The 23,961-nt window shown below is 35.5% G+C and overlaps 1 protein-coding gene across 2 annotated transcripts in view; it reads right to left on the bottom strand.

The window, feature by feature from the left end:
• LOC149944012 (uncharacterized) overlaps nt 1–23,961 on the bottom strand; it is a 202,549-nt gene that overhangs the window by 91,516 nt on the left and 87,072 nt on the right. For both annotated transcript variants that reach the window (XM_090174733.1, XM_090174732.1), the window contains exon 3: nt 9,646–10,370. In XM_090174733.1, the coding sequence (XP_090030859.1) occupies nt 9,646–10,112 (467 nt within the window). In that variant the 5' untranslated portion in view covers nt 10,113–10,370. The remainder of the gene's footprint in view (nt 1–9,645; nt 10,371–23,961) is intronic.

Genomic DNA, 23,961 nt, shown 5'->3' with positions numbered 1-23,961 from the left:
GAAGTGCGAAATTCGCAGTTGGGGGGTGTAGTCGGCTTTACATAAGCCCCGATCCAAGGTGGGCGGGCGCGAAACGGGGGGCTCCTCATTGGTATTCCATGGCGGCGGACGAGACCGAAGACTGTACATTAAGGAGTAAACTGGAATTGGACTCGCTCCGTCAGCTTCAATTAATTTCCGCCAATCACATTAGCAATCTTAACTAATTCTCGCCTCTCCTAATCAGCCTCCTGATTCATCCTATTGATTGCAACCCATTTAGAGACGACCGGACCAGCCTTACAACCCTTTGCCAATTTCGCCTATTAGACCGAAATTGCTCCATTTGAAGAGATGTTAGCTTTAGCACCTTTAAAGAGGATATAGGCCATGATATATATAGCAGCGACTTCTAGTGGCGATTGGGGGAGACTAGTTATCATTTAGAAAACTTTTGGTTAATTATTTTAGTTATTTTAGGTAATTTAATTTGTTTTACTATTTAAAAACGGTAGTGTGACAAATTCAAATATCCCTGAAAATGAGAAAATTCGAATGTAAATGTATCTATGGAAGTTTTTTTTTTCATTTACTTTTGGTATATTTGTAAAGTGGTTAACGTTGAAAAAATTATATTTTTATAAATTTACCAACAGGTTGGTAACGGACAAATTATTCTAGCTAGGAACGCTTGGGGATCAACTACTTAAGAACTTTTAGGATCGCTTTGAGCGGGCGTGGGGCCCCAAACCATTCGCAGATCCTAGGGTCGCTTTGAGCGGGCGTGGGGCCCCAAACCATTCGCAGATCCTAGGATCGCTTTGAGCGGGCGTGGGGCCCCAAACCATTCGCAGATCCTAGGATCGCTTTGAGCGGGCGTGGGGCCCCAAACCATTCGCAGATCCTAGGATCGCTTTGAGCGGGCGTGGGGCCCCAAACCATTCGCAGATCCTAGGATCGCTTTGAGCGGGCGTGGGGCCGCAAACCATTCGCAGATCCTAGGATCGCTTTGAGCGGGCGTGGGGCCGCAAACCATTCGCAGACCCTAGGATCGCTTTGAGCGGGCGTGGGGCCCCAAACCATTCGCAGATCCTAGGGTCGCTTTGAGCGGGCGTGGGGCCCCAAACCATTCGCAGATCCTAGGATCGCTTTGAGCGGGCGTGGGGCCCCAAACCATTCGCAGATCCTAGGATCGCTTTGAGCGGGCGTGGGGCCCCAAACCATTCGCAGATCCTAGGATCGCTTTGAGCGGGCGTGGGGCCGCAAACCATTCGCAGATCCTAGGATCGCTTTGAGCGGGCGTGGGGCCGCAAACCATTCGCAGACCCTAGGATCGCTTTGAGCGGGCGTGGGGCCCCAAACCATTCGCAGACCCTAGGATCGCTTTAGGTGGATGAGGGCCCAACTATTTACATTCTAGGATGAATTTAGCTTGGCAAGGGCGCAGCTACTTAGGGATTCTATGATAGCTTCGGGTTGGCGAGATTCCTTGATATTAACAGATTTCAAAATGACATTTTTTTACGAGACAGTACCTTTACATTATGAGGTATAGCAGGCATATTTACCTGCTTTTATACCCTAACATGGCGGCGTATTTTCACGCGCAAATTTAATTTTAAGATCCACAAATTCCGTTTATTTTAAAATATATCTAAGCATACAGTTTTCACATCTAAAGCAATCAAAAAATATTTTAGCTAAGTGGCAATGCACTAGTTCATTTAATTAAAAAAATCGTAAACAATAAACGAAAAAGCAAGCTGAAGATGGCGCTACTCACCATTAGGAGATTTTTTCCGTTTCGATTTATTAATGGAAAGCGACACACGCTCGGTGTCACGTCCCAAATAGCCCCCCTTTACGTTGTGTAAAAAAGATAATCAAATTTTCCTCATGAAAAAAATTTGTTTGTTTTAATAACATTTGTTTTTTTGAAATTTGGTTCATTTTCCGGTGGAGTAATAACACCAATATTACAACTTTTGGTGTTCGAGTCAAGATATAATGAAATTTGGAAATTGAAGCGAGTGAAAAGTATTTTGCCTTTTGCGCGCGCAATTTGTAGTTTTTTGAAAAATTGGTCTGAAAATATAGCTCCGGGCCAACTTTCTACATAATTCATGCAATTCTAACCTTTAGAGCCCGTGACTGGGGGGGGGCTAGACTCATAGAAGGGGTAGAAAGGGAGAGAAGGACCAATTCATTTTAGGTAACACACAACATGTATAATAGATTTAGGTCTAAAAACGTTGGAAGGTAAAATTGTATTTTGCCCTACGGAGAAACCAATTTTCCAGGGGCAAACTATATGGATTCGGCGGAGAAAGGGGCCTTGCGGGGAAGCAGACGTCCACTACGACCTCTACATGTATATATATTTTTTCATTTTCGTTTCGGGTAAAAAAATACTAAAATGAAAAACTTTTTATTTCGAATTTTGAGAGTTTTCAGATGGGAAAAGCGAGAGATGAAATGTACAACAGCGGAAGGCAAATCGACAAATTTGTTGCGTCGATCATTGCGGGGGAATTTAATATATTTTTACCTCGCCTGTTTATCGAGTTAATGATTATGGATATTTGAGGTAGAAATTTCGGAAATTTTTTAGCATTATGTGGTAAATTGATTAATTTTTAAGGAAAAGGGGTGAAATGTTTGGAATAAATTGTTGGGTAAATTAATTAAGCTTTTCATCTCAATTCAAATTCTTATGTAATATTTCAAACTTTTGGGATAATATTTCATAAATATGCAAAATATTTTTGGAGTAAATTTGTTCTTAAATATGCAAAATATTTTGAGTAAAATGGTTCTTAAATATGCAAAATATTTTGAGTAAAATGGTTCTTAAATATGCAAAATATTTTTGGAGTAATTTTGTTCTTAAATGTGGCAAAATATTTTAAAATAAATTTGTTTTTCAGGGAAAATTTTAAAAATAAATAAAACCTTTATTTTCATTAATGTACAAAACATTTTTTAGACATAAAATTGTAACATGGTAGAGTTTTCCTTTTGCAAATGTATATGATGAATTTTTCTTTGGTAAATGTATATGATGAATTTTTCTTTGGTAAATGTATATGATGAATTTTTCTTTGGTAAATGTATGCACCATTATATGAAACTCAGTTGAAATCCAAATAAAATTATTATTATTATTATTATTATTATTATTATTTATTATTATATGAGGAATTTTTCTTTGGTAAATGTATATGATGAATTTTTTTTATAAATATTCTAAATTTTCAAAAAATTATGAAATATTTTAGTCCAAATTTTTCAAATATTCTAATTTATAAAAATTATAAAACATTTAAGACAAAATTTTCAAAATAATCTAAAATTCTCAAAAATATAAAACATGTTTGTCAACATTTTTGAAATTTTATATGAGTCACTTAGAAATGAACCGCAAAAGTAATCAGATTATAATTTTCAAAACTTAATTTTTATACGTTAAATATTTACCCTTTAAAAAAGTGTACACACCAAAAACTTGCGCCAATACCGATAATAACGCGGCGTCACAAAAAAATCTGCTTAAACAAGATTAAAATTCTAATTAAGAAAATGTCAATCAATTCAGGTCGGTGAAGGGAGCGTATTAAATTTAAACCAGGGCGCAAACTCGAGGTTAAAATATAGCTAAAGTCAACACCAGTCCTTCAACGAAAACAATCAAGCCACCATTCCGGCAGTATATAGGTTCATAAAAACCGTACAAAATATTTCCACATAACTAAACCCAGAATCTAAATGGAGGGAAAGAAAAGTTGCGTTTAAAGAAGGCTTAAACAAAGCCCTTTTTTCTCCTAAAGTGAAACTTTTAATTGTGTCAATATTAGAATAGAAACATCGAAAACCAAAGTAAACTCGGTCGCTTAGTACGCCGGCACGCCACATGTAGATTATTGCCGTAAGAACTGGGTGGCGCTAGAAACGTATCGATTGTTACAGACTTAACGTTGACAGTTATTTGCAACGCTCTCGGAGAGTTCCAAAAGCAATCCCAATGGATATCGTAATGTAATCTCAAACGGGATACGATAGCGCTCACAATTGTCAGAGCGACAAGAGATGGGACTAGCAATCATTGCCGAAGATTTTAGAAAATTATTTTTCGAGATTTTTCACTCCAAATTTCGGATTTTTGGGCCAGATTTTAGATTCAGTTTCCGAATTTTTAATTTGACGTACAGGATTTTGGCAAATGTCGGATAAGCTAACGAATTCATTAATCCATGTCTAAACTACTTAATATTTAGGTAATTAAGTAATTAATGTCTAAACGTTGGATTACTTATATAATTAAATAATTAATATCTAAACGTTGGATTACTTGGATAATTAAGTAATTAATGTCTAAACGTTGGATTACTTATATAATTAAATAATTAATATCTAAACGTTGGATTACTTGGATAATTAAGTAATTAATATCTAAACGTTGGATTACTTAGATAATTAATTATTCAATGCAATAAGCAACGGATTACTTAGATTATTAATTAATCCATGTCGAAATGACGGATTATTTAGCTAATTAATTGTCTTAACGTTGCATTATTTAGCTAATTAATTAATTGTCTAAACGTTGCATTATTTAGCTAATTAATTAATTGTCTAAACATTGCCTTATTTAGCTAATTAATTAATTTTCTAAACGTTGCATTATTTAGGTAATTAATTCACTTATGTCAAAAAGACGGATTGTATAGATAATTAATCCATGTGAAAACGCTAGATTAGTTAGAAAATTAATTAATCCATGTCAAAAAGACGGATTGTTTAGATAATTAATCCATGTCAAAAAGACGGATTTTTTAGATAATTAATCCACGTCAAAACGCTGGATTAGTTAGAAAATTAATTAATCCATGTCAAAAAGACGGATTGTTTAGATAATTAATCCACGTCAAAAAGACGGATTGTTTATATAATTAATCCACGTCAAAACGCTGGATTAGTTAGAAAAGTAATTAATCCATGTCAAAAAGACGGATTGTTTAGATAATTAATCCATGTCAAAACGCTGGATTAGTTAGAAAATTAATTAATCCATGTCAAAAAGACGGATTGTTTAGATAATTAATCCATGTCAAAAAGACGGATTGTTTAGATAATTAATCCATGTCAAAACGCTGGATTAGTTAGAAAATTAATTAATCCATGTCAAAAAGACGGATTGTTTAGATAATTAATCCATGTCAAAAAGACGGATTGTTTATATAATTAATCAACGTCAAAACGCTGGATTAGTTAGAAAATTAATTAATCCATGTCAAAAAGACGGATTGTTTAGATAATTAATCCACGTCAAAAAGACGGATTGTTTATATAATTAATCCACGTCAAAACGCTGGATTAGTGAATCCATGTCAAAAAGACGTATTCCTTATCTGATTAATGAATCCATGTCAAATCGACGGACTACATAGCAAATTAATTAATCCGTGTAGAAATAAAAAGTAAGCTGACAGTTTTTTTTTAAATTTATGATTTTCAGAAAAAGTACAATTAACAAATCATAACATCAATGAGTAGTCGTAAACATAATGAAGTGTAGCCGAAAATTCACCACTTAAGAATTACATGTTTTCCCAGACCATCTCCGGAGATTTTCCCTGACTTATTTTGGGCCAGGATTTTGTATTTTTTAAACTACATTTTAGTAAAAGTTTCTAATTTGCAACCGAAATTAAATTCCCGACTTTTCCCTGATTTTTATACCCACATTCAAATTCCCCGACTTTTCCCAGATTTTTATACCCACATTCAAATTCCCCGACTTTTCCCAGATTTTTATACCCACATTCAAATTCCCCGACTTTTCCCCGATTTTTATACCTACATTCCAATTCCCCGACGTTTCCCTGATTTTTACATTCAAATTCCCCCGACTTTTCCCCGATTTTTATACCCACATTCAAATTCAGACTTTCCCAAGAATTCCAGGTTTTCCAGATACCTGGTAATCCTGTAATGTTCTAAAAACCTGATCGTACTTAAGACGCGCATAAACTGGTAATAAAGAAATTAAAAACATCATTTCTCTTATACGACAATAGATGGCGCATGTGTTTACGCCCTAGAACGTAAAAATACTACTAAAGCATTATACGGAGCCGAATTCATTCGAATGAAATAAATTAAGTACGTCCCGTGCAGTGCGAACGCGTCCCAACCTTCCCCCACGAATGTCCCGATCTGATCGGAATCTTTTTTTTTTGCCTCCGCGGCGTGTCGGAGGGGTTCCCATGGCAACGGAGAGGTGTTCGCGTAAAACTCCGCGCGCGCTCTCTCTCTCTCCGCCCGAAATGGAGCTCTCATTTCGGCTCTCTTTTTTATTTGTCTCGTTCTTTCTTTTATCCGGAGGAGGTCCAAATTAGGTTTAAGGGGGGCATTCGGCAAAGGGGGGGGCGAGGGGTAAAATGGCGACAATTGCGGCCAAGATCTCGCGGGAGAGAGAATGAGAGGGGGCAAGAACGCGAGCTCGCTTGATTAAGACGGAGAGAGCTCGGTGCGGCGTATCGGCGGCGGCGGCGGCGCAAAGTGGCGCGTAAATAAAAGCCGCGAATATATTTGCCTGTCGGAAGAGGGGAAAAAAATAGAAACAAGTTGGCCACGTGCCATAATTACGGTTACACTCTTTAAACCCATTTTGTTAATCCGGAAAAGTAATTTAAGCTCGAACTGTATCGTGACGGGGGGAAATCTCTAGTTCAAAGAGGCGCCGTGTGCGGCGACACGTGCCATTATTATAGTTACACCCGTTAAGCCCATTTTATTCGGCACTTGGTTAATATAGAAGACAGGGGGTTTAATCTTTGTGCACCTGATTACTGATCAAAAGCAATGTTTAAAAACACAATCCTCAACAATGTCCAAATTAATTGACTAATGCCCCCCCCCCCCCCCCCGCATTATCCCATCACTACCTTAAAACAAATATATAAAAATATCCTCAACAGGGCCCAAATTAATTTACCAACGGGCCCACGCACTATCCCGTCACTACCTTAAAACAAATATTTATAAAAAACCAACAATCCTCAACAGGGCCTTAATTAACTTACCAACGGGCCCCGCATTACCCCATCACTACCTTAAAACCAATATTTAAAAAAACAATCCTCAACAGGTCCCCAAATAATTTACCAACGGGTCCCCGCATTATCCCATCACTACCATAAAGACCAATATTAAAAAAACCACAATCCCAACTACATCATCAAACAGCCCAATTCCATAACATCCAACCGGAAATGAAAGTGTGGCGCAGGTAGAAATACTTTGGGAGCGATACGTAGTTGTTGGGGGGGGGGGGCAAAGATCGGTATACAGTCATCGGGGAAAACAGTAGCTAGCGGGGGAGGGGGGGGGATATGGTTCCAAATTGTACATCAACGTTTTTCAATTTCGCGCCGTGTTTTGGCGGGATATTTACTGGCAGCCGCCTGATTGGATGTCTTTTATTTTATAAGACGACAATAAAAACGGGGCTCTGAGAAAATTACCTTTTTTTCTTCTTCTCCTTTCGCGAGTTCTACTTCACCCGCTCGTCGCTCCCTTCGCGAGTTCTACTTCAGCCGCCGTAGCTCGGCAGTTAATGAATGAAGAGAGGCAAGAGTAATCTAAGAAGAAGGTGAACCGCCCGAGAAAGGTTAGGCAACCTTAGAGGAGGATAAGGGTGAGCCACCCGTTTTCGATTAATTAACTGGGAAAAGGAATTCTAACGATGATGTACTTTAAACGCGGCTCTGATTAATTAAAAAATAGCTGTTCCCAGGCGGCGAGGAGACTAAGAAAAATACTATACTTATAACGAGCAATGTGGTTTGATGTAATTTGCTCTTAGCGCGAATGTGGGTGGCCGAAAATTAATTATCAATTAAGCAAAGTTTAAGATTTATTTTCGGCGTTTCGCCACGCTGCACACAAAATTGACTATATTTATTAAATCTGAGTATAAATTTCCATCTTTATGGACGGATCAAATAAATGGCCGGAAATTTTCGAAAAATTGTGAGAAATGAATTGAGATCACAATCGAATTGTAATAAATCATAGACACATTGTGATAATCAATTGAAAGCACACTCGAATTGTGATAAATCACAGATATTTTGATAATTGAAATCACACTCGAATTGTGATAAATCACTGATATTTTGATAATCAATTGAAATCACACTAATTGTGATAAATCACAGATATTTTGATAATCAATTGAAATAACACTAATTGTGATAAATCACTGATATTGAAATCACACTAATTGTGATAAATCACTGATATTGAAATCACACTAATTGTGATAAATCACTGATATTGAAATCACACTAATTGTGATAAATCAGATATTTTGATAATCAATTGAAATAACACTAATTGTGATAAATCAGATATTTTGATAATCAATTGAAATAACACTAATTGTGATAAATCAGATATTTTGATAATCAATTGAAATAACACTAATTGTGGTAAATCAGATATTTTGATAATCAATTGAAATCACACTCGAATTGTGATAAATCACAGATATTTTGATAATCAATTGAAATCACACTCGAATTGTGATAAATCACTGATATTGAAATAACACTAATTGTGGTAAATCAGATATTTTGATAATCAATTGAAATCACACTCGAATTGTGATAAATCACAGATATTTTGATAATCAATTGAAATCACACTCGAATTGTGATAAATCACTGATATTGAAATCACACTAATTGTGATAAATCAGATATTTTGATAATCAATTGAAATCACACTGTAATTTTAAAAAAATTAATAGAAAAATTTAATTTTTATTCATTCTAACTTAATTTGTTTAGATGGGAAATTTAGTGAACACGTGCCTCCTGGTGGAAGAAATTATATTGCCTTTAAAACACGGTTTTTGTTTTAGAAAAATGAATTAAAATCTGTGGGAATTAGGATGGTTTTTGTCCGCGGAATTGTTGATTTTTTCCAATATATCGATTTATTTGATTTAAATTGATTTTGTAAAATTTTATCCCCCTTTTTCTTGACAAACTGTATAATAATTTGCGTGCAGTGATAAAGTACACTAAAAATTAAACTACTACTTAGTAATTTAGTTTGCTCTGAGAATTTGCCTTTCTACAAACTACTTTTGTACGTTTTCATAAAAATATTCAAGTATAATAGGCTATTTAAATCGATGATTTAAATCAATGATGTCTTAGAAAAATTCATAAAAAAACAATGATTTTTTGTATTTCATATTAAAATCCAAGACTTTTTAATAAATTAATTACAATCAACGATCTTTTAAAAACTTAATAAAATCGTCGATTTTGTAAATAAAACCAATGATTTTTTAAAAAAAGATTAAAATCAACGACTTTAAAAAGATTGTAAAAATCAATGATATTAAAAAAATATCAAAATTAACGATTTTAGAAAAAATTTAAACATTTAATAAAAACAACAAGTTTTTAAATTTATTAAAATAAACGATTTTGAAAAATTAAAACATTTATTAAAATAAACGATTTTTAAAAATTAAAAAATTTATTAAAATAAACGATTTAGAAAAATTGAAAATGAACAATTTGGAAATTGTTTCATTAAACTATTTTGAAAATCAAGTGAATTGAAAAAAAGTGGAGTGTGTCCTACCTGATGTAGTCGTTTTTGCAAAGGATCATCCCCCCTTTGGTGAAACAAGAGCTACCGACGTCCGCCAACGTGACGTGGCAGCAGGAGCACTTTAAGCATCCGTTATGCCAGTAGCGATCCACCGCCTCCAACAAGTATCTGTCCATGATTTTGGCTCCGCAACCGGCGCAGCACCTCCCGCCCGGGCCGCCCGGCCCCACTAGCTGCTGGCGGACGCCCTGAGGCCCGTGAGACAGTCCTTGGTGGCCCGGGTGTTGGCCCGGATGGCCGCCCATCATGTGTCCGCCCGGATGCGGCTGTCCTTGATTATGTTGCTGGGGCCCGCCGCTGCCGGGGGGCGGCCCGTGGCCCATTTGTCCTCCGCCCATCTGGCCCGGGTGGCCGTGAGGGCCGCCCATCATGGCGCCTCCGCCCATCATGTTGGGGTCTCCTCCGTGGTTCATTCCCGCCGCCGCGGTCGGGTTCATCACCCGATACACCGTCACAGCGGCCGTCGTGGCGCCGAGTTCAGTTCCGCCGCCGAATCGCCTACTCGGTCGCTTTTTGGCCTCGCTGCTTTTACTGGCGTTGCTCGGACGACCAATTGTCAACTATTTTCTATTACCCGACAAATATAATCACGATGAACGACACTGGTTTTCTCGCTAAAGCGCGATTTCCCGAAATCGATGTCGTCAATGTCCACTTGTAGAACTTCGTTTCAGCCAACATCCAATCGGTTTCAGCTGCAATTGAAATAAATAAATATCAATCATTTCGCTCGTCAAATTAATTCTAATAGGCACTTAAGGTAATTAGGTGTATTAATCAAAGGTAATTACGGGAAATGACTTAAGAAAATCGGAGATAAAATTATGAGAAATCAATTGAAATCACAGATAAATTTGTGAAAAATGAAATTGAAATCACAGACTAATTGCGATGAAATTCCATAGAGAAAAATTTAAAAAGTTTTAGTTTTCGAGTAATTGTACATTGGTTTTCAGAAGGCCAAGTGAACAATCAATTGAAATCACCGAAAAATTGTGAGAAATGAATTGAAATCACACTCTAATTATGATAAATCACTTAAAAAAACAGACAAATTGTGAGAAATCACAAAAACGTTTTCCAAGATAAGTAATCAGATGTCCAAAAAATTACGAATTAGTAATAGTTTTTTTTATTATTAATTTATAATAAATTGTCTTATTAACAGCATTAAAACCCTATTGCACCATAGTAAATACAGAAAAGGAAAAGTAACTATACTCTCAACGCTTCAAAACGTACATCTAGGTTAAAAAAAACTTGGCTTTTTGCAATACCTATTGCAATAAACGGGTCTTGAAGGTCAACTAGATAGTTCACTGGAAGTGGGCTGCTTTCATAGCACATGTGCCACGCAGCCAGCCAACTTCCAGTAAAGAGACATCGTAAACCAATGATTCTCAAATGAGGCTCCATTTAAAATAATAATTTTCTTAAGCTTTTTTTCAAATTCGAAACTGTAACGGGCTTCCACGAGGTGACAATAGCTGGTTTCTTTTCGTCTATTCTCGGACTAAAAGTGTACTCTTTTTACCCTAAAAGGTTTTATTCGCCTGTTTTTTTTTATTAGGGCTACTCTTTTTACTCCTTCTGAAAGGAGGTGTAAAAGAGTAAATTGGATTTGGTCATCTGCTAGCCAGAATTTATCCGCTGAAAAGGCCACAGTCAGCCATTTTTGAAAAATGTTTTTACTCAGATTCGAACTATTCGCCACCACAGAATCGGAGTAAATTGACGTCATAGTGTTACTCTTCTTACCCTACTCCGAAATACTGTTTAAGTTTACTTTTTTACGCTGGTTACCTCGATTTGTTTACAAAATCCTTTTTTACCTATCACACGAACCCTAACCTTAATGTTCGCGTTCCCCTGCTGCTTGGTTTTGCGCTTGTTGCAGCCTACTTCCAGGGGCTAGTAGGCCACACTTTGAAGCTCTCTGGCGCTCTTTTGACTCATCGTAGGAAAATGAGGAAAAAACAGGCATACTTCTCAACTCACCGCCTACAACTCCTTCAAATTTTTGCATAACCTTTTGAAACACCCTGTAGATCTAACCACTAAACCCATCGCAACCCATGTCCAACCATCGAGAAAATAACTTGTCAAAACTATAATATAATATCAGTCCCTCCTTCGTAAAATCGATTTTCAAACTTAAGCCAGCCCGAAATAACTATAATTAAATTCCATCCAGAAACTTTATATAACATTGAAAAGCTGTCAATGATATCACACGCACCGGCGATAATGATATTTGTGTAATATTGAAGAAGCGGCGTATATTGACTTTTTCGGGGAACCATCCTCGAGATAGATATTACGTACACGGGCGAAGACAAGCCACCTTATTTTTAGTTTCCACTAAAAATCATTTAGTTTAGATTGAATCTTTAGTTTACTCGGCGCGCGGGTCCTGGCAATCTTTTAGAAGGGAAGTTATTACTGAAACGGCAACGTGGGAGCTCACGCGGAGGGGGGGGGGGGGAGGGCGCACGGAGAGGTGTTGGGGAATGGAAAAAGGGGGGAAGGAACAGTCTGCCGATAAAAAGTGGGTAATACAAGATATCCCGCGTTTCGACACCATACTAACCCGGCAACTTTTCTATCCGTCGCCACGGTAACCCCGCACCTTTCTCAACGCTATTGGGTTAGGACGGTTGATAGCCTGGAAGGAGATTGGTACCGGGGAGGGAGGGGGGGACGAGAAGATAGCAATTTTGGAAATGTACAAGCCTACAAACATACACAGATATACATCCCGAAGTCGACCGCGTTCAATTTTAATTTCAAGGCGCAGATTGGAAACCGGGGGGGGGATTTCGGGTTTAACCCCCCCCTTCGAATTCGGCAGTCGAGAGTTTAGATCATGACGTTGCCAAAAACTTCAAAAAAGCAATCCCAGAGGTCGCTTTAACGCAAAATACAGAACAGCGAGTATACGCGGAGGGGAGGCAAACCTCGGCGTCCAACGCCGTAGAAAGAATTCTTCTTGTATATGAAACCGAAAGAGCTTTTGGGAGGGGGGCAAAAATTCAATCACGGATTTGTAATTACGTCGACAAGAGGGGGAGGCGGTTGTGGGGGGGCCACGAAGTAGACACAGTTCCTCGTTTCATTTCGCCCCTTTTCCTCATTCGGACCCCCCCCTCTCCCGCCCTTTTTGCCACTACCAAAAACTAGTTCTGCCCCCCCCCCCATTCAACCCCCCCCGACCCCCCCCCCCCCCCATTGAAGCTGTTAAAGAGACCCGTTCGGACTGCTTAAACGATTTTTAATAGTTCACATTTTTATTCAGCGTTGCCACAATATTTTCAGATCAAAATTTTCTGATCATTTCCTGATTTTTTCCCCGACTTTTTAAGGACAAAATTATAAAGTTTTTAACTTTTACATTTATCAGAAGTTAATAAAATTAATCAACTTATATTTCAATACAAAAGTTATTTTCAACGTTAAAAACCCTTTCAAGGATTAAAATAATAATAATAATTTGCCATAGATCTAGAGTAAAATTACCTTAAAAAAGTGTCAAGATTGAACTGAATTCCCCGACTTTTTCGGCCCATTTTTAAATTCCCTGACTTCTCCCTGACGTGTGGCAACCCTGATTATTTATCTATTTTATATTTTTAGAGGTTTTTTTTTTAATAATAATAATAATAATAATAATAATAATAATAATCAGCTAGGCTAATACCCTAGGCACCACCTTAAGCCTAAGTCGTCAAGCGACTTTTGAAACCTTTAATTCAGGTGGCCGGGTTACAATGCGTAGGAGGGTGGTGGCAAGCCCTGCATGCCACGCGATCGAGCCAACAGCTCCCTACACTAACTATTACCGTTAACCTCAACAAGTTGTATTTCGTGATTAACGTTGGTTATTAGGGATGCACAGATATATCGGCCTATTTTTCTAATACCGGTATCGGGCAATATCGGCTTCGTTTACCGGTATTAGAAAAATATTTATAAATAGGAAAATCCTCGATTAACTAATAATAATATTTAATTTGATTGGCCGCGCCACGGACGCCAGACTTCAGAAGCTAGATTCATACCATTACAGTGTAAACAAATAAAATCAACGATATTCGATTTGTGATAAAAAAATGTATCACGTAAAATGAAAAGAAACATATTCGAATATTCTCTTGCAAATTCCTTTTAATGAAAAATAAGAATAAAATGGTATGACAGTGAACTGAACCCGTCTTTTACAATGACTTTATCATATACACTACTGTTATGATATTACCACTGGTATATCGGCCACGAATAGCCGATATCGGGTTACCAAGTTATGACGTCAAGTGCCACTACATCTTAATGACTACCGTAGCTTATCTTTGCTAAGATTAGTTGGACGGTTGAAATTTGATATTATACGAAATTTCGTATCGGAACTAGACTTTTTCTTATTTTTGATTTTTAATTAAGTTGGGCCATTAATTTTTATAACTGTAATTTGAAATTTATTATAACCATTTTAAATTTTATAGCGGTTTAATGATTATAGGAATATTACCTACTTTAAATTAACCACGCGGTCTTCAATTTTAAATGGTAAGGGTTCGTTTAATTTAGGAATAAATTTAAAGAAAATTAATTTAAATTATTAAATAGATCCTTTGAATACCTGACCAAAAATTCTATTTTAGAAGAATCATCAAATATTCTAGTCACATTTTTTATTTACAATTTACAATTTAAATCATTTCGATCGAAACCAAAAAAATAAAAATGCTTTGTCGTTCTTAGAACCCATTAAAATTTAAATACTAGCTGATTTTCCAAACGGTTAAAGCTGCTGTACATTATGCAAATTGTTATCAAAAGACAGCTAGGTTGCCATAGTTATTTTCGGATTCAAATTCCCCGAATTTCCCAATATTTTTGAAATATTAATTTGCAACTAAAATTAAATTATCTGATTTTACCCTGACTTCTATATTTATTTCAAAATTATCTGGCTTTCACCGGTCTTAATACTAAATTTTAAAACTTCTCGACTTTTCTGGACCTTTATACAAATATATAACATTTTCTGACTGTTCCCCGATTTTTAGAGTAATTTATAAAATTCCCTGACTTTTTTTCCTTAGCTTTTTTACAAATTTTTAAAATTCAGTTCTCCCTGACCTTTATAGTAATTTTAAAATATCTTAATTTCACCCTAACTTTTATGGTCATTTTTAAAATTTCTTGATTTTACCCTAACTTTTATGGTCATTTTTAAAATTTCTTGATTTTACCCTAACTTTTATGGTCATTTTTAAAATTTCTTGATTTTACCCTAACTTTTATGGTATTTTTAAAATTTCTTGATTTTACCCTAACTTTTATGGTATTTTTAAAATTTCTTCACTTTCCCTGGCCTTAATACTAAATTTTAAAATTCCCAGACTTTTCACAGACTTATAATTCGCGGCAAATTATTTTATTAAACACATTTCAAAACCGACAAAAGTAGATAACATGCCCTCCGTCTTCAACCGTTTACAATCGCATACTTTTATAATTAAAAAATAAATAAATTCGCTACTAATTTCTAAAATTCCCAGACATTTCCAAGAATTTCAGATTGGTCAGGAAAAGCACTGACAGAACTTTCATTTTACGACGGCTTTTCGCCTTTTTCGATATTAATTTCGTAAAATGTGGTCGGGTAGGCTACTGATGCTGATAACAGCCTGATGAATAAAAAAAGGTCCTGATTATCGTTAGAGGGGGGGGGGGGGTTGCGCCCAAATACAAGAGGTGAGTAAGCGGCGCCTAAATCAATTCCGACCGGGGGGGGGACGGTTTGAGTCAGCTGCAGGGAGGGAAAAAATCAATTACGCTGTTCCGGAGGCGTATACGATATTTATGAGTAACAAATGCAGGATTTAATTAAAATCTGATTTTTAAATTAAACCACCAAATGACACACTACGATTGTCTCGGGGGAAAAAACCAATTAAATAAATTTAATAACAAAAATTTACGGGCCATAATACATTTCGGGGGTCACTTGCCCCCAGCTACGCCACTGATGATTTAATATTAACAATAATAATCACAAGCATATAAGAGTTATATTACCGGTTCTACGTCCACGTTTCATTTTCGAACTTAATCTCTTAATACAAAGCTATCCTAGTACAAACGCTATTAATAAGGGAATTTGCATGAAAATAGGTTATATTTAAATCTAAGATAAATTGCAATTATTTTTCTTATTAATTAATTAATTAATAATAAAAATTTTAATTTTCCCGCTAGTAAATATATTAAATACAAAGTTAATAGTTCAAATTAAAATAGTCAGATTTTACGATAAATTGTTTTTTTATAAATTAATAATAATAATTTTAACTTAAGTTGACAGTTTCAATTAAAATAGTCAAATTTTACATTAAAATGCAATTGTTTATTTACGAATTAATAAACTAATTAATAATAGTTATGTAAACTTTCCCGTAAGTAAATATATTAACTTAAGTTAATAGTTTAAATTAAAAGTCAAATTATACAAATTGCTTAATTAACTATGTTAATCCAAAATAACTATTTTACATCTGTTATTAATTAATAAATTTCTACATATTTGTATATATATTTTGTTAGAGGTTCGTACCGAAGACGCAATCATATTTGACATAAACGAAACCAGCCATCTCTCATCAATTTAATTTCATCCGACAATAAGATGGAAAAATGAAATTAAAATCGGTAAGTCCCCCCGAAACCAATGTGATCAAAACCTAATTTCGTCGTCGGAGTGTCATCCCCCCTTCCGTGTCTTCCCCCTTTTCATTTCCCGGGAATGAATCTCTACCCCCCCCCCCCCCTCTCCTCATCTCAACTCCGTCAATTTCGGTGTGGCCCGCGAGAGGGCAGCATTTAATTATATTTCCTAGCCACCACACGAATCATGTAGAGTAGAAGGGAGAGAGAGAGAGAGAGAATATAGGGGGCAGCACCAGCTTCTCGTAGCGTAGAGAGAAAATTCTGCCAGATTCTAATAACTACGTGGACCGTCGAATAAAAGACGTATAGGGGGGCGCTATATATAATAATCATAAAAGAGAACCATTTTTAGAGTAGAAGCGACCTAATCTGAACGTAATTTAGCTGGCCAGAAAATATCTATTTTCCTTCCCATCTTTTTTTTGCGTGTTTCTTTTATTTTTTTATCATCGCGCGTTTTATCGTCCGTGCGCGGGAATTCGTCTGACGGAATGCTGGTCTTTCCCGGCGCGCGAATGTATCAATTATACTAATGGATTGTGTTTAAGGCTTAATCCTGTTAAGCTAATTCACTACGAATAACGCTCTATACAAGCGCTACGTTAATACGTAGAGCCCGCCCTGCTAGTTGGCTTCGGGACTGAGCACTAGAGCGTTGCGGTTGAAACACCTTCGCGAGCATTTGTAGACCAAATCGAAATATTTATAATTTAATTTTCTATATTAAGTCAACCAATATCAATAAAGGTTTGATATTTTCAGGTGTAAGCCAAGCAAAAGTTTTAACAGAAATTTACAAATTTAGAGAAATTATTTAAAATTGTCTGAAATTTTAAAACGTTATGAAAAAAAAGTAAATAGGTTGAGAAATCTTCGTGGTATTTTTTGGTTAAAAAGTGAAAACCATTTTTAAAAATAATAGTTTGAAATCTATATTAGAAATCTTCGTGGTATTTTTGGGTTAAAATGTGAAAACCATTTTTAAAAATAACAGTTAATTGAAACGTGCCACAGACAGGGGCGTAGGAACCGGGAGGGGCAGGGGGGCAATGCCCCTCCCTAGAATTTTGCTGGGAGGGGCAGCTAATGTTATTGCCCCCTCCAACCTTTGGTCAGTTGAGATCTTCAAAAGACTCAAATTATCATTTTAAAAGCATATACAATTTATAGAACCTCAACTGTGTTTAAATTTCAGTCTTTTCCCGCCAATTTACATAGTAGTAACAAGTACACATGCATTCGGAGAAGCTACACTCCATTAAAAATTAAAAACCATTCTCCAGACCCCTTTTCGTTTATCTTTGCCCCCTCCAACTTCTAGAACGTTCCTACGCCCCTGGCCACAGACATGCGTCGAGTGGCGTTAATAAATTGAAGATAAGCCCCTCATGTTGTGTGGCGCCATCTTCAGCCTGTAGTCGAATTAAAAATATTGCTAATTAGCATTCGAGATAAAGACTTAAATTAAGTAAAGAACTAATTGAAAAAACGGCGTTATGATTATTTCAATAATTTGAACCATAAGTAACGTAATAACAATAAGTATGTCAATTAGGAAAAACTATCACCTAACTGATTTTCAGTGCTATTTACTGATTTAACGTTCCCATGTTTTTTAAATATGTAGTCATTGAGAGTTAAAAAATGCAATAGTTTGGGGAAATGTTATAAAATCTTAAGGACATTAACAGTTTGCAAATCGACCCAAAATCGATTTTCGATACTTAACGGCATAGCTGCACGGGGTCGTCTTAAGTTTGAGCCGAAAAGTGAGTTTGAGACCAAGACCATAAAGGGACTAGGTACTAAACCAAAAAATCGTCCGCTAACTTACGATACAGTTTGTTTTTAACGTAACTAGCGCCAATCGTCCTTAACTTCTGTTGGGCCTGGTGGCAGAAATAGTAAATTCGTGGATGCATGTCAATTAAGAAAAATTATCAGAGCTAATACGCAATCAAGTATTAGTTCTCAGCACAGAGCCACCTAGTGTCTAAATTTGTCCAAGGACGATAACAGCAAGTTCAAATCAAAAAAGGTTCGGTTCGGAAATTAGCATTAAAACAATAGGAAGTGTCATACATATTGTTATGATGTTACTTATGTTTGAAAGTACAAAGAAATTAAACACCAATAATTAATACAAAAATGCATTTAAAATTATTATTAGTTGTATCCTTGCGCTGTTATATTAAAAAAGATTAAAAGACACGAATTATTGCGCAAGTGTAACATATTTATTATATAATATTATACATATATATATATATATATACATACATAATATCAGGAATCCATACCTCTACTTGGAATGCTTATCGCGGCAGATTTTCGTCTCGGTGTGGCTGACGGATTTTTTGACGTCAGTACGTTAACTTAACAAACAACAACGTGAGAGGGGAGCGCGCGCAAAGGGGATTTTTTATCTTGTAGGCGGAGCCAAAGTCGTCAGGGTGATCTTGCCATACGCGATACGGCACGATAAGCATTCCAAGTAGAGGTATGGATTCCTAATAATATATATTTAATTAAATAATATATTATAATATCTAACACCATTGCAAAAACAAACTATTTAAATTCGGTAAAATCGTAAAAATGTAAATTGCATACATAACATTTCAATTTTCTAATAGCAGCTACTCGCGAAGACGATATTCGTACATTCAAGGAAACTCTGAAAAGGTGCAAACGAAATACGTCCTTGTCCCCATTTGTTTTCCTTCCGTGGAACGGAGGTAAAGTTTAACAGCGAAGGAACACAAGAAAACAAAAGTACTAGCATCCCCCCTCCATTAAAAACAATCGAGAATGAATAGCTCCCCCCCCCCTCCTTTCAGCGTACAAAAAGAAAGAAATAAAACAAAAAAAACTGTAAAAACTATTGAGAGAGGTAAGATAGACTAAACCAAAGAAAATATATACATATGGAGTAGAAAGTTCCCTTGCCACTACGGCCGTTTCAAATCGTCTTTCACGCTAAGCTTTTTTTACTAACTGATATCGGAAGTATATAACAGGGTTGCCACAAAGATTTCCTGACTTTTCCCTGTTTTGACAGAAAACTTTTATTAATTTTCCCTGACCCATTTTCATTGTTCCGAGGTGGAAAATTCCAGGTGGACCAAAGTGGCCCATAAATATTTTTACCATAGAAAATGATAAAATAATAAAACATTTTAACACAGAAATTTCAGATTTGAGGTATTTATGGAAAATACATATAGGCTTAGGAATGGTCAGATTCCGATTAACATTAGAAGTGTTTTAATTTTTTTTGAATAATTAATTCTAACGTTGTAAATTCATGTTAAATTAAGACATTTTTACAATAAACTTCTTAAAAATTTAATTCCAATTACTTTTTTAAGTTTTTAAATGCATTTTTTCTTTATTAGCCACTTTTTTACATTTTTTGCCACTGGTCTGGACTTTTCTACAAAAAGGGGGCGGTTTGGGTACACTGCCCATTTTTAAGGCCAATATTTGGAAGTTTATATTTTACTTTTATAAGATTTTAATCTTTAATTGGCGACTCTTCAGGTTATAGCAGAGCCCCCACTCAAATCGTAATTTGTTTAGAGGAAAAATAGGATTATATTTCTAAAAATATAGGACTTTATAGGACAATGTTTTTAAAAATTATAGGATTTTATAGGACTATATTCCATTCCATTTACTAACTTTATTAATTTAAAAACAAAATCTAAATTTAGTTAAATAAATCTTTGATTTTCACTTAAAAAATAGAAACCATTTAATAATTTTATCACAAAAATTTACTAGTTAGCTAACCATGTTAACAATAACAAAAGTATAGACTAGATTGACTTGGTATAGGAATTTATCCTACAGCTAAATCTAGCAATTTTTCAGGGGTGCGATTTGAAATGGCCAAAATATCAAAATTATAGGATTTTATAGGACTTAGTGGGGATTTTACTAAAAGATATAGGAGGTTATGGGACATTTGTTTTTAAATATAGGAATTATAGGAACTCAGGGGCCCCTGTTATAGATTAAATTCCCTGACTTTTCTCAAATTCTTAAAATACCCTGATATTTTCCTGACCTGTGGCAACCCTGTATAATATCAAGAACGTATAAATGTTACCGAGTGCGTACGAATATACCTTACAGAACATGATCTTAACGTAAACACTCCCTTTTCGTAATTGTATCGCGCCATCTGGTATCGATCGTAAGAACGTCTTCATTATCTTTCGACAAAACGTGTATAATTAATTAAGGAAATTATTAGTTAAGTACGTACAATTTTAATTAAATCTAAATTTATTGATTTCATTTTTAATTCCTCAAAAATATAAAAAATAATTCGAAGATTCTCAATTGAATATAAAAAAAAGGCGAGGTGGCGTTGTGGTTAGCCGGGTGGTTCAAAATGCAATTTGAAAATTCAAAATGCAAAGTACCATTTTACGTTTTGAGGTAGAAAAAGTATTTTGCACTTGTAGGAAACGATTTTGTGGGTTTAATGTGTGGGAAAAAATTTCAAAATGTTTTTACTCTGATACCTTAATTGCAGCTTTAGTACATAAAGTTCGTCTGCTATTTAATATTGGGAAATCATAGATGGCGATACTCAGATACTCAGAAGCAGACGAACATTCGTACAGTGACATCGTTTCATTCATTGTAAATGTATAAGATTTATAAAGGAGTACACAGAGTGCATTTTGCATTTTGAAAAACCAATTTTCGAAGGAAGTGTTGTTGTTCCACATCAAATAACAGAGGTTCTATTCCCTTTAATTTAATTTAATTTGCCAACAACCCCCATAAAGTTCTTCCAACATTTTAAGCAAAACAACAAGTTTTTATTCCGAAGAAATCCAAGTCACAGAAAATAAACTAGCGAGACGAAATATTGAATGGGATCGCTAACCTCCGTCTGAAATCTAATAACCCCGGACTGCAATAGGAAATAAACAAAGGCATCGCGTAGAAGCAGAGTCTACGCGATAAAAGGAGGTAAAAGAACGGAGAATTGGAAATCTTGATTGCTTCGTTTTATTTGGCGGAGGCCTTGGCTATTTCAATTAAGATTCTTTAATCAATTCGGCCAGGATGGCGGCTTTGGGTCAATAAACCATCGACGGGGGCCCATAATTAACGATCCTGAACCAGCGCCCCTTATCGCCAGTTTCAAATTGGAACCAATGGCAATTTTTGAAAAGAAACTGATAATGGTAATTAATTACGTTTGCCCAGTCAACAAATAGTTGGACGTTAGGCGCCACTCAAGAACTTGGCGATTCTATCGCCTTACGCGCCGCTACAAAGTGGCAACGCGCGTTCGACAATTCCAAGAATGTATTTAGGCGAATGGAGAATACACAGCCAGCACTTTTACTCGCGTAATATTTTCCACCTTGTTGCGTTTAGGAAATCATTAAAACAGAAGCGATATTTGAGGTTACATATTCTCGATTAACCCGAGTAGATTCTTGGCAATATCTACCGGAGAAAAAACAGAACGCAACGCGTATTAATATATTAATCTCGGTTGAGGAGAGCCAATTAGTCGATTGGATGGGGGCCCTTTGAGATAAACTTTTGACGCGATGCAGTCTAATTTTGCTTATTACATTATCAAATTAGAACCCGGGTAAAGATAATATAAATTATACCGTATTCCCTAATTAGTATCGCGTATATTTTGAAGCAATTAACATCCTGTTAGCGGTAGGAAAGGTGCTAAAAAATTTATTTTCGTGCTTGTATGTGTCGTTATTAAATTACATTGTTGACAGTGAAAACCAAGCGTAACCTTAGTAATAAAACCTAAAACTTTCTTTCTAATTTATATGAAAGAACGGTATCGAAAATTGTGTTTTCTACATCCAATAGCATGATATTTAAATATTGCTATAGAAAATACCACAAAATTTCTAGGTTTATAGCCATATCCAAATGGCCCAAAACATTTTATTCTACTTTCCATGAAAGAATCCTATACCAAGTCTAAGGTTTTCTATACCCAGTTGAATGCTCTACAAATAGTTATAAGACCTTGAAATTTCTAGGTTTACAGCTATAGAAATATGACCCAAACGTTTTCTACATTGAATAGAATGATCTTTAAAAAAGTATATAGAAAGTTTTTTCATAGCTATAGAAAAATGACCCAAGCCTATTTCTATCTACTTTCAATGAAATAATAATATAGAATTTCTTATATTTTCACCATCCAAAAGAATGCTTTTTAAATATTTCTATAAAAACGATCTTGAATTTTCTAGGTTTATGGCTATAGAGATAAATGATATCAAATTGGTATAAATTCTATAATATTATTTTTCTATTACAGTTCTATTTAATGTTTATAGACTTTGTATAAGGCGAGGTTTTTCAACTTATTTTCAATCTGGCATATCTATGAGAAAACTTTTCTATTTCATTAGAATAATAAATTATTAAAAGACTTTAGTCGTAAAATCAGTTATTGAAATCAGTCGAAAACTGCATTTTGCCTAATGAGAAAGCTAAGCTAAATCATAGACGAATATTTCACAGATAACTTTATCGTTATAAAAAAAAATATATTTAATTAAAATCAATGATGATCAAATGCTAAGCATTTCGAAACCGGTTCGACAAATCACTGTTAATATCATTGATTTTAATTAAATACGCAAATATAACGAAGTTTACCTTTTTTTAATAATAATCATTAGCATATTGGACTTACCACAAACAACTAAGCCTTGGATAAGTTAAAAGGAACCACCTATGGACTGCAATGTAAAGGATGATAAAATTAGCGAATAAGTAGATTAGTCCATTATGAAAAGGGATAATAAAGCTAAACCCTAAACAAATTTGAATAAATTTAAAAACTTACTAATAGCTCGTACCGATAGGTCTTCGAGCAAAGAAAAAGACGCGAAACTCGGAATAAATAGATCTTCGAGTGAAAAACTAAATTAATTAAATTAAATAAAATAGCCAGAAATTCCAACGGTACACCGGTTTCTTCCTATTTGGATAACTTATGGAGATTAATTGTCACTAACCGCCCAAACTTCCCAAGTTAAATAACTTTGTAATTTACCCACAAGATGTCGACACTACTCTAAAACATTAAAAACCGATTTAATATAAAAAGCTCGAGTTTTAAATCTAATAAACGTCACGTTACAAACGTTTTTTTTTTAAAAACGTCTATAAAGACGTTACATGGAAATATAGATCACCGTGAATGGGTATAAAAATAGGGGATATTCCCGGGGGGCAGAAAACGTGGAAAAGTGTGTCGACGTAATACTACGCGATTGGAAGATGGGTGGAAGTTATCATTGGCAAGTGGATCCAAGCAGAGGAAGGGGGGATTCGATAGAGAACGGAAAGGGGGGTCGGCAGGGGGGGAGGCGAGATACTCAATTCCATTTGTGCAATGAGATGTTCATCGATTTTTTGCCAGTTTTATCACCCCCCCCCTCCTCTCTTTTCCCGCGTACGTTGGGCGCCATCTTGTGGAGAAATTCATCATCTTACGGGTATACTGACTATACTCTACGGACACCATCCAATCAG

This window comes from Leiobunum rupestre, chromosome 5 (genome assembly GCF_980474605.1).
Source record: "Leiobunum rupestre chromosome 5, qqLeiRupe1.1.hap1, whole genome shotgun sequence".
NCBI lineage: Eukaryota > Metazoa > Arthropoda > Arachnida > Opiliones > Sclerosomatidae > Leiobunum > Leiobunum rupestre.
This window is presented reverse-complemented; position numbering and strand designations above follow the sequence as displayed.